Source organism: Pseudorca crassidens, chromosome 1 (genome assembly GCF_039906515.1).
Source record: "Pseudorca crassidens isolate mPseCra1 chromosome 1, mPseCra1.hap1, whole genome shotgun sequence".
Taxonomy (NCBI): Eukaryota; Metazoa; Chordata; class Mammalia; order Artiodactyla; family Delphinidae; genus Pseudorca; species Pseudorca crassidens.
The window spans coordinates 74,101,109-74,113,455 of NC_090296.1; the positions used below are offsets into that span (position 1 = coordinate 74,101,109).

Below are 12,347 nucleotides of genomic sequence, written 5' to 3' on the forward strand. Positions count from 1 at the left end.
GGAGGAGCGAGGTGCGGGGTGGGGGGGGGGGGGGGGTGGAGCCAGGCAGTGACCCGGAAGCAGAAGTGACTCCCACAGGCTGAGTGCTGGGGAGCTGCATCGGCGATCGCAGCGGTAGAAGCAGCAATTTATCTGTGTGCAGCCCCAAACTGGGAAGAAGATGCTAATTAAAGTGAAGGTGGGAGCACCTCCAGCCTTGCCAAGACGCAGTGGTACTGGGCTGGCCGCTGTGCGTTAAGGGAGAAGCCGGGAAGGAAAATCACGCCTTTCCCGAGCTTGGAGGGGGCTGACAGCCTCGGGGCTCCGCGCGAGGGTTGATGGGATGTAGGGGGGGTCCCCAAAAGGGCTTCGAGAGCAGGGGCTGGCCCAGCCAGACGACCCCGGGGTCTGTGCTGTGCCTGCTTTCATTCCGGGACCGTTCTTTGACCCAGAAGGAGGCCGCCTTTGTCCGGGGTCTCGCTGTGTTCGAGCCCCCGCGGTCATAGAGAAGGCCTAGCAGCATCTTGGCCCCCCTCTCTCTCGGATTCTTGGAATAAGCTCTGTTTTCCATCGTTCATGCCCCAGTTACCTGCTTCTCCCAGCCCCTAACGTAGGCTACTCCGAGTACAGCACAAAAACGTAGCCTAGGGAACCGGGGCCTCCCAGGAACTAGACTGTGAGCTTTTGCTAGTTGTCGCCAAGGTGTAGTATCTCAGCCGGCCTTCAGGAAACAAAGCTGGGAGCGTGTTCAGTTAGCACCTGCATTTCTGAGCCAGCATCCTGGACCAGCCTCCCTTCCTTGACTGAGGCAAGTTAGTTATCAGTGCCCTAGTTCTTGGTACTAGCAGTGTTTCCTTCATCTCCATCCCGCCTCCTGTGGTTCTTCACCAGTTTCCAACCCTCATTAGTTCTATCTGCTATTTCCTCCTTTGTGCCTTAAGAGGGAGGGACAAAAACTAACAATTGATGCAGTGCAACGTTAGTTTAGCATTTAAAAATAAAAAACTGCCAAGGAAGTCTATCGTTATTTCATCAGCTCTTTAGTGTATTTATCATGCATAATAGCCATTAACCTCTTCAGTCCTTCTGAACCACCATCTTAGCTAAGGATTGAGGCCAAGCAGCATGTTGAAGGTCATTGTTTTTCAAATTTTGACTAATGAGCTATAAAACAGTCACTAGTGGTAAAATCAGTTTAATAAGTCCGTGGGTCACAAGCAACAAGAAAAAGAAAAAAATAGAGATATCAGGGTATACTTCTGGATAAGAGGATTGTGTGTGAAATTTGGGGTTTTATTTTGTATGTATATTACATGCATGGATGTGATGTTTGTTCATATGTATTTCTTAGTGTGGGTCACTGTCCAAAAAGTCTTGAGAAACATTAGCAAGTGAATGCTTATGTCATTTCCATACATATGGATTCTCAGGTTCTCTTAGTCCTCCCTTAGTCCAAAGAAGAGGTTATTACTATACTTTTGTTCAGTGTTTTGTAAACCTTTTTTTAAATCTCAACCTACACAAAAAAATTTTACCTCATGGTCCCATACAACACAAAATAACTGTGTGTGATATGCTCTGGTATTTTGAATTCTATTCCAAGTTGATTTCATAACCCACTGATGGGTTGAGACCTGCAGTTTAAGAAAATACTGTATTCTAGATGGGCTTCTCAACTTAAAAATGTGTAAGAATCACCTGGGGATCTTGTTAAAATGCTGATTCTAATTCAGTGGTCTGGGACGGAACCCGAGATTCTGCATTTCTAACATTCTGCATTTCTGCTTGTCTGGGGAGTATACAAGGTTCTACTTTCTTTGTATCCATTTGTATTTAGTACTTCTCTAAAACTGTCAGGCTTCTTTCCCAAAACACTTTCCTTTCCACCTTCAAATAGGTTTCTCTGTCCATCTTTCTCTTTCTTTTTTGTATGTTAAATACATTTTTGTATATTAAATAAATAAAGCAATTAGCTGTGAACTACTATACAAATGATAGGTTTTTTAGCAGGGTTCCTTTGTGAATTATTCATTCTCCACTGTCCTTCTCCATGTAGGTAACTTATTCCATATCTCTTTTTGCAATCTTTTACAACTAAATCCCTTGTCCACGGAAGGAAAAACACACAACATAAGAGCTGTGAGTTCAGTTTATTTGGGGACTTACTGAGGACCTTAGCCCAGGAGACAGCCTCTTAGATAGCACTGAGGAACTGCTCCAAAGGTAAGTGGGGGAGGTCAGCATGTATGTGATTTTGGCAAAGGGTAATCAAGCACACATCTCGGTAGAAGGTTGCTGCTAGTCAAGAGGAACAGATATCTTAGTTAATGGTTTTAGTGCTTTTCTAAGTATGGGAAGATGCAAGAATTTGGGTTCATAAAATTTTCTCCTGAAAATATCTAACTATTTAAAGGCGTGTTCTATTAATTTTCCCAGAGCACATTCCTGATGTGCCTCATTCCTGTCTCCCCCTTGAACTCCTTTCAGGCTGGGTTGAAAGTCAGCGACTGCATTGGCTAATGACTTAATTCTTGTAGAACCAGGGGGCAAGTGACATCCTTTAGTTGGCACACTCGTGATTTAAAACTTCTCTTGATGCCTCATCTCTGTGTTTCCAAAATTAAATACAGCATCTTCTGTCTTAAGCCATCTTCCCAATACTCATCTCATATATTGATCCCATCAATCTACCAGTTACCTGGAACCCAGTTCTTTAAAATCATTGTTCTCTTATAGAACCTAATTTTTCTTTTGATACATCTTTCTGTTGATTTTCTTTCTATTCCCATTACCCTTGTTCTCATCTGGGGTCTCATTAACTTATATCTTTATTTCTCTGTGATACCTCCAGAGAAATACCTCTTGTTGGGATACCGCCAACAAGATTTCCTACTGCCATTCCCCTCTAAAGTTTAGAGTCTAGGGACTTCCCTGGTGGTCCAATGGTTAAGACTTCACCTTCCAGTGTAGGGGGTGTGGGTTCGATCCCAAAACATAAAACAGAAACAATATTGTAACAAATTCAATAAAGACTTTAAAAAATGGTCCACATCAAAAAATTCTTTAAAAAAATAAAGTATATGTATTTTTTAAAAATAATAATAAAGTTTAGAGTCTATACCAAAATACGGTGTACAAAATCATAGTGTACAGGTCTTCTTTAACCTTCTTTTTCATCATATTATTCCCTAACCTCAGATCCTGCATTGATTCCTCTTAGCAAATTACTTTGGGCACCTGTCTTTACTATCTAAGCCCCAGTTTTCTCATTCATGCTTTTTTAAACGTAAAATAAAATACAAAGCTCTTAAGGGTTAAGTTCAAGGAGTTTTTAACAACAGTATACCCCCATATAGCCACAGATCTAGAACATTTTCACCCCTACTCTCTGAAAGTTCCATAGGTTAGTTTTACTTGTTTTAGAATTTCATATAATGGAATTATAGAATATATCATTTTTGTGTCTGGCTTCTTTCACTCAGCATTATGTCTGTTGCTGTGTCTGTAGCTCCTTCTTATTACTTGGTAATACTACATTAGATGACTGTATCACAATTTGTTTATCCATTCTCCCGTTGATGGATGTTTGGGTTATTTCCAGTTTCTGGCTCTTATGAAGGAGGCTTCTAATAGCCAGAAATGATGATATGAACATTGTCTTTTTGTGGACTTATGTTTTCATTTCCTTTGGATAAATACCTAGGAATGGAATTACTAGGTCATGTATAACTTTAAAAGATGCTGCCAAACAGATCTGCAAAGTGTGGCACCATTTTACATCCCTACTTACAATGAGTGAGCATTCCAGCTACTCTGCACCCATCTTTATTATAGCTATTTTAGTGGGTGTGAAGTGTTATCTCAGGTTTAAATTAATCACTGTTGATTTTCCCTCACCACGGCACTTTGTCACTGCCTCTTATATTTTGGACGATAACATTCAGTATGGCATTTCTTGTGCATTGGTTTGTTCTATTAATTGTATGTCTCAGTGTCTCTTGGTTGTAAATCTTCACTTGAAAGAGATTGTTGGCAAGGGCTGGGTCACTTAATTTCTTTTATATCCCCTACAGTGCTTATAGCAGAATGTCAGGCTGAGGTTCATCATAGACTAGCTGAATAGCAGTGAATGTATTCCCAGGTCACAATGACCAGATGTGAGGGAAGAAATCCAGTATGACATGGTCTTTTAAAATATCTTTTAAAATTAAAATCAAGAATATCTTTTAAAATTGTTCAGTTTTAAATGATTTTAATTATGACAATTTCAGACATATACAACAGCAGAGAGAAGGAATAATGCACCCCATACGAAGCTTCAAAAACGATCATCTCATGGCCAATCTTATTTTATTTATACTCACCAACTTACCTTGTGTTTTAAGGAGCAAGTCCCAGATAGCGTAGCGTATACTATTGGTATATATTTCGGTATTTATCTGTAAAAAAGAACTTTTTTTACTAACATAACCATAATTATTACACCTAAAAAATCAACAGTGATTTCACACTATCATTGTCTCATTTGTTTTTTACAATTTGTTGGAATCTGGATCCAACTAAGATTCATACATTGTAGTTGGTTGATAAGTATTTTAGGCCTCTTTAAACCTTTAATTCCCCATTTCCCCCATTTTTTTTCTTGTTGAATAATCTAGGTGGTTGTTCCCGTAGAGTTTCCTATAGTTTGAATTTTGCTGATTACATTCCCATGCTGTCTTTTAATATATTCCTCTTTCCTCTGTATTTCCTGTCAATTGGTAATAAGATCGAGAGGCTTGATTTGTCCTTTTTGTCTGTTCATGTGTGAGAATAATTCATAGGTGGTATTGTGACATGCTTCTGTCAGGTTGTTTTGCTTTCTGCGATGTTAGTCATTGCCTAGATCCATTATTTCATTGGAGTTTACAAAATGGGGATATTCTGATTTTATTGTTGCTTCCTACATTAGCTGGGATCCTTGAGCAGTGTCCAGTACAGTGGCCATTTGCCCACGTGCACTATTGACCACGGGAAATGTGGCTAGTGAGACTGAGGAATTCATTTGTTTTATTTGTATTTAATTTTAATTAATTTAATATAAGAACTGAAACTTTATTCAGTAGTTGCAAAACCTTTTAACTTGTTTGGAACAAGTTGGGAATGTAAACATACTTTTTCAACTGTAAATTGTGAAACTTAAATACAGATCAAGTATTTCAGATGATAACTTATCATCTGAATTGAGGTGTGCTGTCAGTATGAAATGCACACAGAATTTTGAAGATTTAGAAGAAAATGTAAAATATATTAATAATTTGAATATATTGGGTTTCAGAATATTAAAATTAATTTCACCTTTTAAAAATGTGGCTGCTAGAATATTTAATATTGTATATGTGGCTTTCACTAAGTTTCTATCTCTAGTGGACAGTGCTGCTTTACAGAATGGTTTCCTTATACTCTCATCAAGGACATTGTTTTAAATTTTTTTTCTCATCCCAATGTATTCATGGTATTAAAAAATGGAAAATACAAAAAAGCACAAAGAAAATAATTTAAATCACCCATAATCTCAAAACTCAAGATAAAAGCACTGATGTCTACATCCTTCCAAACTTTTTTGAAAGCATATAAATACACGTATGTGTGTGTGTATTTCTTTAGTTACAAAATAAGAATTATACTGTTAGTCTAAACATTGTTTGAGAACTGTGTGATTTTCCCCCTGTGTTTGTACCATAATTTATTTAACCCTCAATTGTGTGATATTTAGATTGTGTTTCTAGTTTTTCAGTTTCAAAAAGTTGCAATTCATTGTCATAGGTATATTTTTGGACAGAGGATTATTTTCCCAGAAGTGTTATTGCTGGGACACCATATGCCAGATTGCTCTCTGGATACATTCATAGGCTTCTATAGTCGATCTCAGAAACAAAGGACCAGTGCTAGAGTTTTAGATTTTATAAAGCAATAATTTTTTTCAAATGTCATAAAGCCCAAGCATCTGACTCTTGGGAGAACAGTTCTAGGCTTTCTGTTAGAGTCTTTTGTACTCTTTAAAAATTGTTATTATTAAATCAGAATGAATATTTATTAATATTCATGTGATAAAGGAATATATTTTTATTAGATATTTTATTAGATAGTACAGATAAAGGGAGAGTTAGCTTTGGTCTCCTCAATCCTACTCCCCTTCTCAAGGATCATCATAATTTTAGGAGATAGGTATACTTTTAATCCTTTCTTCTATGCATGTATGTATGTATATATTTACATATAGAAAATGATACATAATCATACATTCTCTAGATCTTTCCATGTTAGTGTATAAACTGTTGCATAATAAATATATCATTCTAGGGCTTCCCTGGTGGCGCAGTGGTTGAGAGTCCGCCTGCCGATGCAGGGGACACGGGTTCTTGCCCCGGTCTGGGAAGATCCCACATGCTGTGGAGCGGCTGGGCCCGTGAGCCATGGCCGCTGAGCCTGCGCGTCCGGAGCCTGTGCTCCGCAGCAGGAGAGGCCACAACAGTGAGAGGCCTGCGTACAGAGAAAAAAAAAAAAATATATATATATATATGTGTATATATATATAATTCTATGTCTGTACCATAGTTTAATAGTTTTCCTATTAATAGGCATTAGGCTGTTTCTTGTGTTTTGCTTTTATGAAAGGTGTTGCAGTAAACCTCACAAGTTCCTCTTTGAATACGTACTCAAATTTCAAGTTTTTCCTTAAGGTTAGTTATCTAGAAATAGAATTGTCTGGTTAAAGAGTCTTTGCATTTAAAGTATTATGATCAATAAATTGAGATAATTTGTGGACAACATGGTATTGCATACTTTTCATTTTGTCAGGAAGGAGCCTAAAGAAATACCATATATTGTCACTGTCGTTTCATAAAAGGACATTTTAACACCTGAAAATATTTAGTTTCATGAAAATCTCATTGTTGTCATTATTTTTCTCATTTTACCATAGACTATTGAAAATTTTCAAACAGACCAGCTTGAGTTGGGGTGGAAACTTGAAAATCACTGTTGTAATTTATTCTTTTGCATCCAAACAGGTCAATCCAAAGGAGTTACTCTTGGATTTTTTGAAATATCCTTAGTAGTGAACCATTCTCATGGTTGAGAAGTTAGATCCTAAGTACTTTCTTCATGCTGGTCTTTGTGAATATCATAAGTAGGAACCATATGTTATTTTGTGAGCCCACCACAGGAGTGTACATTGGGTCTCAATACTAGATCAGCCAGACTTGGGCAGTACTGAGTACAGAGCTGAAAGCTCAGGTTCTGGGGCCAGAGAGTTTGTGTTTGGATTCATACTCTCCTTTTGACTTCATAGGCATGCTTTTTAACCTGTCCAAACCCCATTTTCCTCAACTATAAATGGTGATAGTAATAGTACATATCTCACAAGTACTTGCAAGTATTAAATGTATTGACGCATGTAAGATACTCAGCGTAGTTTCTAACTCTTGGAAAGTGTTCAGTAGATGTTGGCTGTGATCATAGCATGATCATTGGTGTATTTAGCTGTTCCACCAATATTTATTGACTGCTTCTATGTCAAACACTGTGCTTAGTGCTTAAATTAGGAAGATTGAACAGTCTCTGTCCTTTAGGGAGCTGGAGTATAAATTGGGGAGTTTGACACTTAAACAGCTAGCTGTAATGGCTCTTAAAGTGTACTGGGGACAAGTCATCAATCTTAAAGCGTCCCTTGAAGGTTTGCAAAAGAGCGGAAGAGGGCATGGCAACAAGAAAAACAGTAGAAGCAAGGAAAATGCCCCTAAATTATGGATTACTGTAGACTGGTGCAGATGGAGTTTGAAGAGCAAGGATGGATGGGAGATTAGATTGGATGAAGCATGTTTATAAGTGTACAATGAGTATAATTATTGTTTGAATATCAGCAGCCCTTTGTCTATAGAAGAAGTCAAGAAGACCAGAGCTGCAATTTAGGATTTAGGTGGAAGTCTGGAGAAGATATGGGAGAATAGAATGTTGAATTCTAGTATTACTTAAAAAGTTGGTCAGGGACTTCCCTGGTGGTGCAGTGGTTAAGACTCTGTGCTCCCAATGCAGGGGATCTGGGTTCAATCCCTGGTCAGGGAACTAGATCCCACATGCATGCTGCAACTAAGGGTTCGCATGCCACAACTGAGGAGCCCTCGAGCCACAACTAAAGAGCCCTCGAGCCACAACTAAAGAGCCCTCGAGCCACAACTAAAGAGCCCTCCTGCCACAACTAAGACCCGGCGCAACCAAATAAATAAATAAATAAATATTAAAAAAAAAAATGTTGGTCAGAGGTGATCTCCAGTGTCCCTGAGAGAATTCTTTGAGTTATCTGAATGTTAATTTCTAGCATTGGTACATGAGATAAGGTCCTTCTCAAAGGAATACTTTCCTTAGGACAATTCTCATTGCTGTCTTATCGAAAGGAGTTATGGTATTCTCTTGGATTCTAGCAGAATGGGAGGTGAGATGACCTGTGAGATTAAAAGGGTCAAATGGTTTACAGAACCTTCCCCTATCAAAGTTGTTCACAGCCTAAAAATGTCTGAAATCGGGTGTGGTCAAAACTTCTGACACTTCAAATCAGCTTTGAGAATGTGCGTTTCTCAGAAGGTAGTAGATCCCCCAAGACTAGGCCAGGATGTTTTACCTAGGAGACAAATTGTATATTGGGCTGTAGGATTCATGAAACCGTTGCCTGTTTCAGACGCTGACCGGAAAGGAGATTGAGATTGACATTGAACCCACAGACAAGGTAATGTACGCCCAATACCTCTCCATGCCTATCTCCCTACATGTACACTTGCTTGGGTATGCTGATGAACTGAGTCCTTCCGCTCTCATACTCTCTGCATAGCTCTTGTTCTTTCCCGTTCTACGGTCCTTCCCCCTGAGCAACCCCTGACTACTTGTACCCCTAAAGGTGGAGCGAATCAAGGAGCGTGTGGAGGAGAAAGAGGGAATCCCCCCACAGCAGCAGCGGCTCATCTACAGTGGTAAACAGATGTAAGTTTGGAATGGGAATGAGGGCGTGGCCATCTTATGTGAAGATGAAGATGCAAGTACTGGAGGTGGAGCAGGCCTGCCTTTTTTTTGTTGTCTCAGACCCTTTGGCAATTTGATGAAGGCTATGAACCCCTTCTCAGAATTAGATTTTTGCAGACATAAAATAAAATGCATGGAATTACAAAAGAAACTAATAGGATCGAAATACACTTATCACACTACTAAAAAAGCAAGTTTGTGATATATGTACTTCATTAAGATCTAATGATGGATATAATAACTACTATAATTTTAAAAGATTTTCAAGATACCTACAAATAGTTGTGAAATGATAGGAAAATATCTAATTTTTGTTGTTAACAAGTTACCCATATTGCTAATAATACCCCTGTGGGTTTTTTGCCTGTGTTCAAAACTGAAAGAAATATCAAATTTCAGTTAGGGGTTAGTAAAAATATAAAGATGTAATTTTTTTCTCATCTGCATTCATAGATCCCCAGACAGATCCATGAAACCCAGGTTAAGAACCTTGCTCTAGATGGTATTTCTAATACCTTTTTTCTTTTTTTTTGCCTCTTCCTGCAGGAACGATGAGAAGACAGCAGCTGATTACAAGATACTAGGTGGTTCAGTCCTCCACCTGGTATTGGCTCTGAGAGGAGGAGGTGGTCTTAGGCAGTGATGGACGCCCCCCTCCATTTCACCTCCTTGCCCTGTCGCTCATTATGAGGAATCATGTATCCTCTCACACTGTGGGACACCAGAGCCACTGCCCCCTCTCCTGGATGCCCAGTCTTGTGTGTCTGTTGGTGGGAGACTGTGAGGACCCCAGGATGCAGTGTTCCTGGCCCAAAGGGCCCTTGCTGGCTATTGGGTTTTAGTTTGCAGCCCTGTGTGCTTCCCTCTGTTAATGGCTATGTCCCTGGTTGTCAATAAAATATTTCCTGGCCTCCTGGAATCTTTCTTCTATTGCACAAACGTGACTGAAATCAAAATGGGCCAATGCACACTCAGTTATACCAGGCTGAAGGAGTAGGACAGTGTGAGAGAATGTGCCCTTAGAGGGGTTCTCAGATGCTTAAGAGTCTACACTCAGTGGTGTGCTGGAGCCAGCTCTTACCCGGCTCCAGAGCTAATTGTTGGCATCTTTCCTAACCCCATATTAAGTGACTTCGTGTTGGTAGCTTGAAATTGGCCATGGTAGGAATATTTACAGAAATTGACAAACAATACAAATCAGTCCTTCTCCCCAAACTGGTTGTTACATATCTGTCAGCATACTACTGACGTGGGTGGTAGAAACCAGGAGAGTGAATTCTCCCCCATTGTGACTCTACTGGACATTTGGGGCCTGTTTCAAGAAAGGCATCAAGAGCTTAGCGGACACTGCATTCTTTTATGGCTGGAATATTGCTGAGGGCTCTAGGCTGTATACGGTGGAGTGGCTGATGTGGAGAAAGGATGAGTGTGGAGTGACAAGCTATGATGGATCACTTTAGGGCTCAGTTGGTGAGATAAAATGAGAGACGGGTGCCAGAAGAAAGGGTTTCCCTTCCTTGTCTCCTCTAGCTCAGTAGAAGCTGGCGAGACCGGGTGGGGTGGAGAAGCAAGGGAAGAATATCCCTTGGAGAGACTTGGCATTGGCACTTTGCTGCGGTCCTCCCCACCACCACCACCAGAAGGCGCTCTTGTGAGGTTTTGGGGCCGATCTTTCCAGCTCAGGTTGGCGACGCTCTAGTCGCCGCTTCTCTAAGGCCCGCGGGGCGGCCTGGGAGCCGCGGCAGAAAGGCCCGCCTCCGTGCGCGCAGCCTGCGGGCGCGGGTCATGGCGCGGCTCCCGAAGCTCGTAGTCTTCGATCTAGGTGAGGGGCTGGATTGGGAAGAGTTTCGTAGGGCACAGTTTTTTCCAAACCTCAGTTGATGCTCTTGAGGCCCTGCGCCTGCCCAGGCTGAGACCTCCCCCTCCTTCCTCTCACAGATTACACGCTGTGGCCGTTCTGGGTGGACACGCACGTAGACCCCCCGTTCCACAAAAGCAGGTGAGGCGGGGCTGGGGAGGCCTGGGGCCAGGCGGGGCCCCGCGGGAGCTGAGCACACTCTCGCCCTCCCCAGTGATGGAACTGTACGAGATAGGCGGGGCCAGGCCGTCCGACTGTACCCAGAGGTGCCTGAGGTCCTGGAAAGATTGCAGGGCTTGGGGGTGCCCGTCGCGGCCGCTTCACGGTAAGAAGAGCGACTGAGTCGGTCTAATGCTGAGAGGTGCATGCATGAGGAGACTTCCCGTGTAACCCCTTGGCTGCAAAAATTTAGGCGGTGCAAACTTGCAGGTATTTGTATATTCTTCGAATTGTACCTTCTCCTGTGCATTTTGTTTAATAAACATTGGCTCAGTGCCACCTGTGTCAGGAAGGATATGGAATTGAATCAGGGCGGAGGATGCCTACCCATCCCGGAAGAACAGCAAGTTGATTTCCCCCTGGTTACACATAATTTCACTTGCAGCCTTGGCCCTCCACTCTCCTGATCCCATCTACTACACCTTTTTGCAGGACAGGTGAGGTTGAAGGGGCCAACCAGCTACTGGAGCTCTTTGACCTTGTCAGATACTTTGTTCATCGGGAGATCTACCCAGGCAGCAAGGTCACGCACTTTAAGAGGTACGCTGAGATAAGGGGAGAAGCAGGGAGACAGAAGACCAGAGAGGCTGGAGGAGCTAAGAAGCCAGAGTGGTTACCCTCGCCGTGTCTTGCACAGGTTGCATCAGAAGACTGGAGTTCCTTTCTCCCAGATGATCTTCTTTGATGATGAAAAGCGGAATATTGTAGATGTCAGCAAACTGGGTACTGACTGAATGGCAAGGATAGCCATTTGGGGAGTGAGGAGAAAGGGCTCCTAAGAGGGAAGGGGTTAGGTAGATATGTACAGGTTGGATAGTTTGCATGCAGGTGACACCCCAAAAAGGTGAGAGTCATAATAGGGAGCCCTGAAGGCCTGATGAAATTGTGGCTTCTTTCTTTCTAGGTGTTACCAGCATTCATGTCCAGAATGGAATGAGCCTTCAGACCCTAACTCAAGGATTAGAGACATTTGCAAAGGCACAAGCTGGACTCTGAGGTCCAGTCCTGTGGATGAGCCTCATTTGAGGCATAGAACTGAAAGGAAATCAGGAGGGCATTTTCAGGTGCATTTGTAAATTATTAAAGTGTATTTGTGTGTGGCAGAAGAGATATTACCCAGTGTGTGTTGTTTCTAATTTTCTAGCGTGTGACCCGGGGTGGGCCATCCGGAGGTGCCAAGACCAGTATGTGAGGCATTAGACTGCATCAGGTTCTGCCTTATAAACTTGTGGCAAAC

General features: G+C 41.6%; 2 protein-coding genes across 5 annotated transcripts; both read left to right on the plus strand.

Annotated features, from left to right (window-relative positions):
- The first annotated feature begins 40 nt into the window (after positions 1-40).
- NEDD8 (NEDD8 ubiquitin like modifier) lies at positions 41-9,717 on the plus strand. Of its 2 annotated transcripts, none has more exons than XM_067739699.1 (4): positions 41-178; positions 8,696-8,743; positions 8,912-8,994; positions 9,580-9,717. In XM_067739699.1, exons 1-4 carry the CDS (start codon positions 161-163, stop codon positions 9,674-9,676), a joined length of 246 nt encoding a protein of 81 aa, XP_067595800.1. In that variant the 5' UTR covers positions 41-160; the 3' UTR covers positions 9,677-9,717. The 2 variants fall into 2 exon arrangements, with proteins under 2 accessions (XP_067595800.1, XP_067595791.1); XM_067739690.1 differs by having other exon boundaries at positions 50-229.
- A 977-nt stretch (positions 9,718-10,694) lies between these two features.
- On the plus strand, positions 10,695-12,225 carry MDP1 (magnesium dependent phosphatase 1). Of its 3 annotated transcripts, XM_067739659.1 has the most exons (6): positions 10,697-10,855; positions 10,972-11,032; positions 11,106-11,216; positions 11,543-11,650; positions 11,748-11,833; positions 12,015-12,225. In XM_067739659.1, the coding sequence occupies exons 1-6, from the start codon at positions 10,819-10,821 to the stop codon at positions 12,104-12,106; spliced, it is 495 nt and encodes a 164-aa protein (XP_067595760.1). In that variant the 5' UTR covers positions 10,697-10,818; the 3' UTR covers positions 12,107-12,225. The 3 variants fall into 3 exon arrangements, with proteins under 3 accessions (XP_067595780.1, XP_067595770.1, XP_067595760.1); XM_067739679.1 differs by lacking the exon at positions 11,748-11,833 and having other exon boundaries at positions 10,695-10,855; positions 11,543-11,603; positions 12,025-12,225; XM_067739669.1 differs by lacking the exon at positions 11,106-11,216 and having other exon boundaries at positions 10,696-10,855.
- The last annotated feature ends 122 nt before the right edge of the window (positions 12,226-12,347 follow it).

Coding starts and splice junctions, on each gene's coding strand:
- NEDD8 (XM_067739690.1), top strand. CDS start 161: ATGCTAATTAAAGTGAAGGTGGGAGCACCTCCAGCCTTGCCAAGACGC. Junction 230..8,695: donor GTGGTACTGGGCTGGCCGCT/GTGCGTTAAGGG, acceptor TGCCTGTTTCAG/ACGCTGACCGGAAAGGAGAT. Junction 8,744..8,911: donor ACATTGAACCCACAGACAAG/GTAATGTACGCC, acceptor GTACCCCTAAAG/GTGGAGCGAATCAAGGAGCG.
- MDP1 (XM_067739659.1), top strand. CDS start 10,819: ATGGCGCGGCTCCCGAAGCTCGTAGTCTTCGATCTAG. Junction 11,217..11,542: donor CCCGTCGCGGCCGCTTCACG/GTAAGAAGAGCG, acceptor ACCTTTTTGCAG/GACAGGTGAGGTTGAAGGGG. Junction 11,834..12,014: donor TGTAGATGTCAGCAAACTGG/GTACTGACTGAA, acceptor CTTTCTTTCTAG/GTGTTACCAGCATTCATGTC.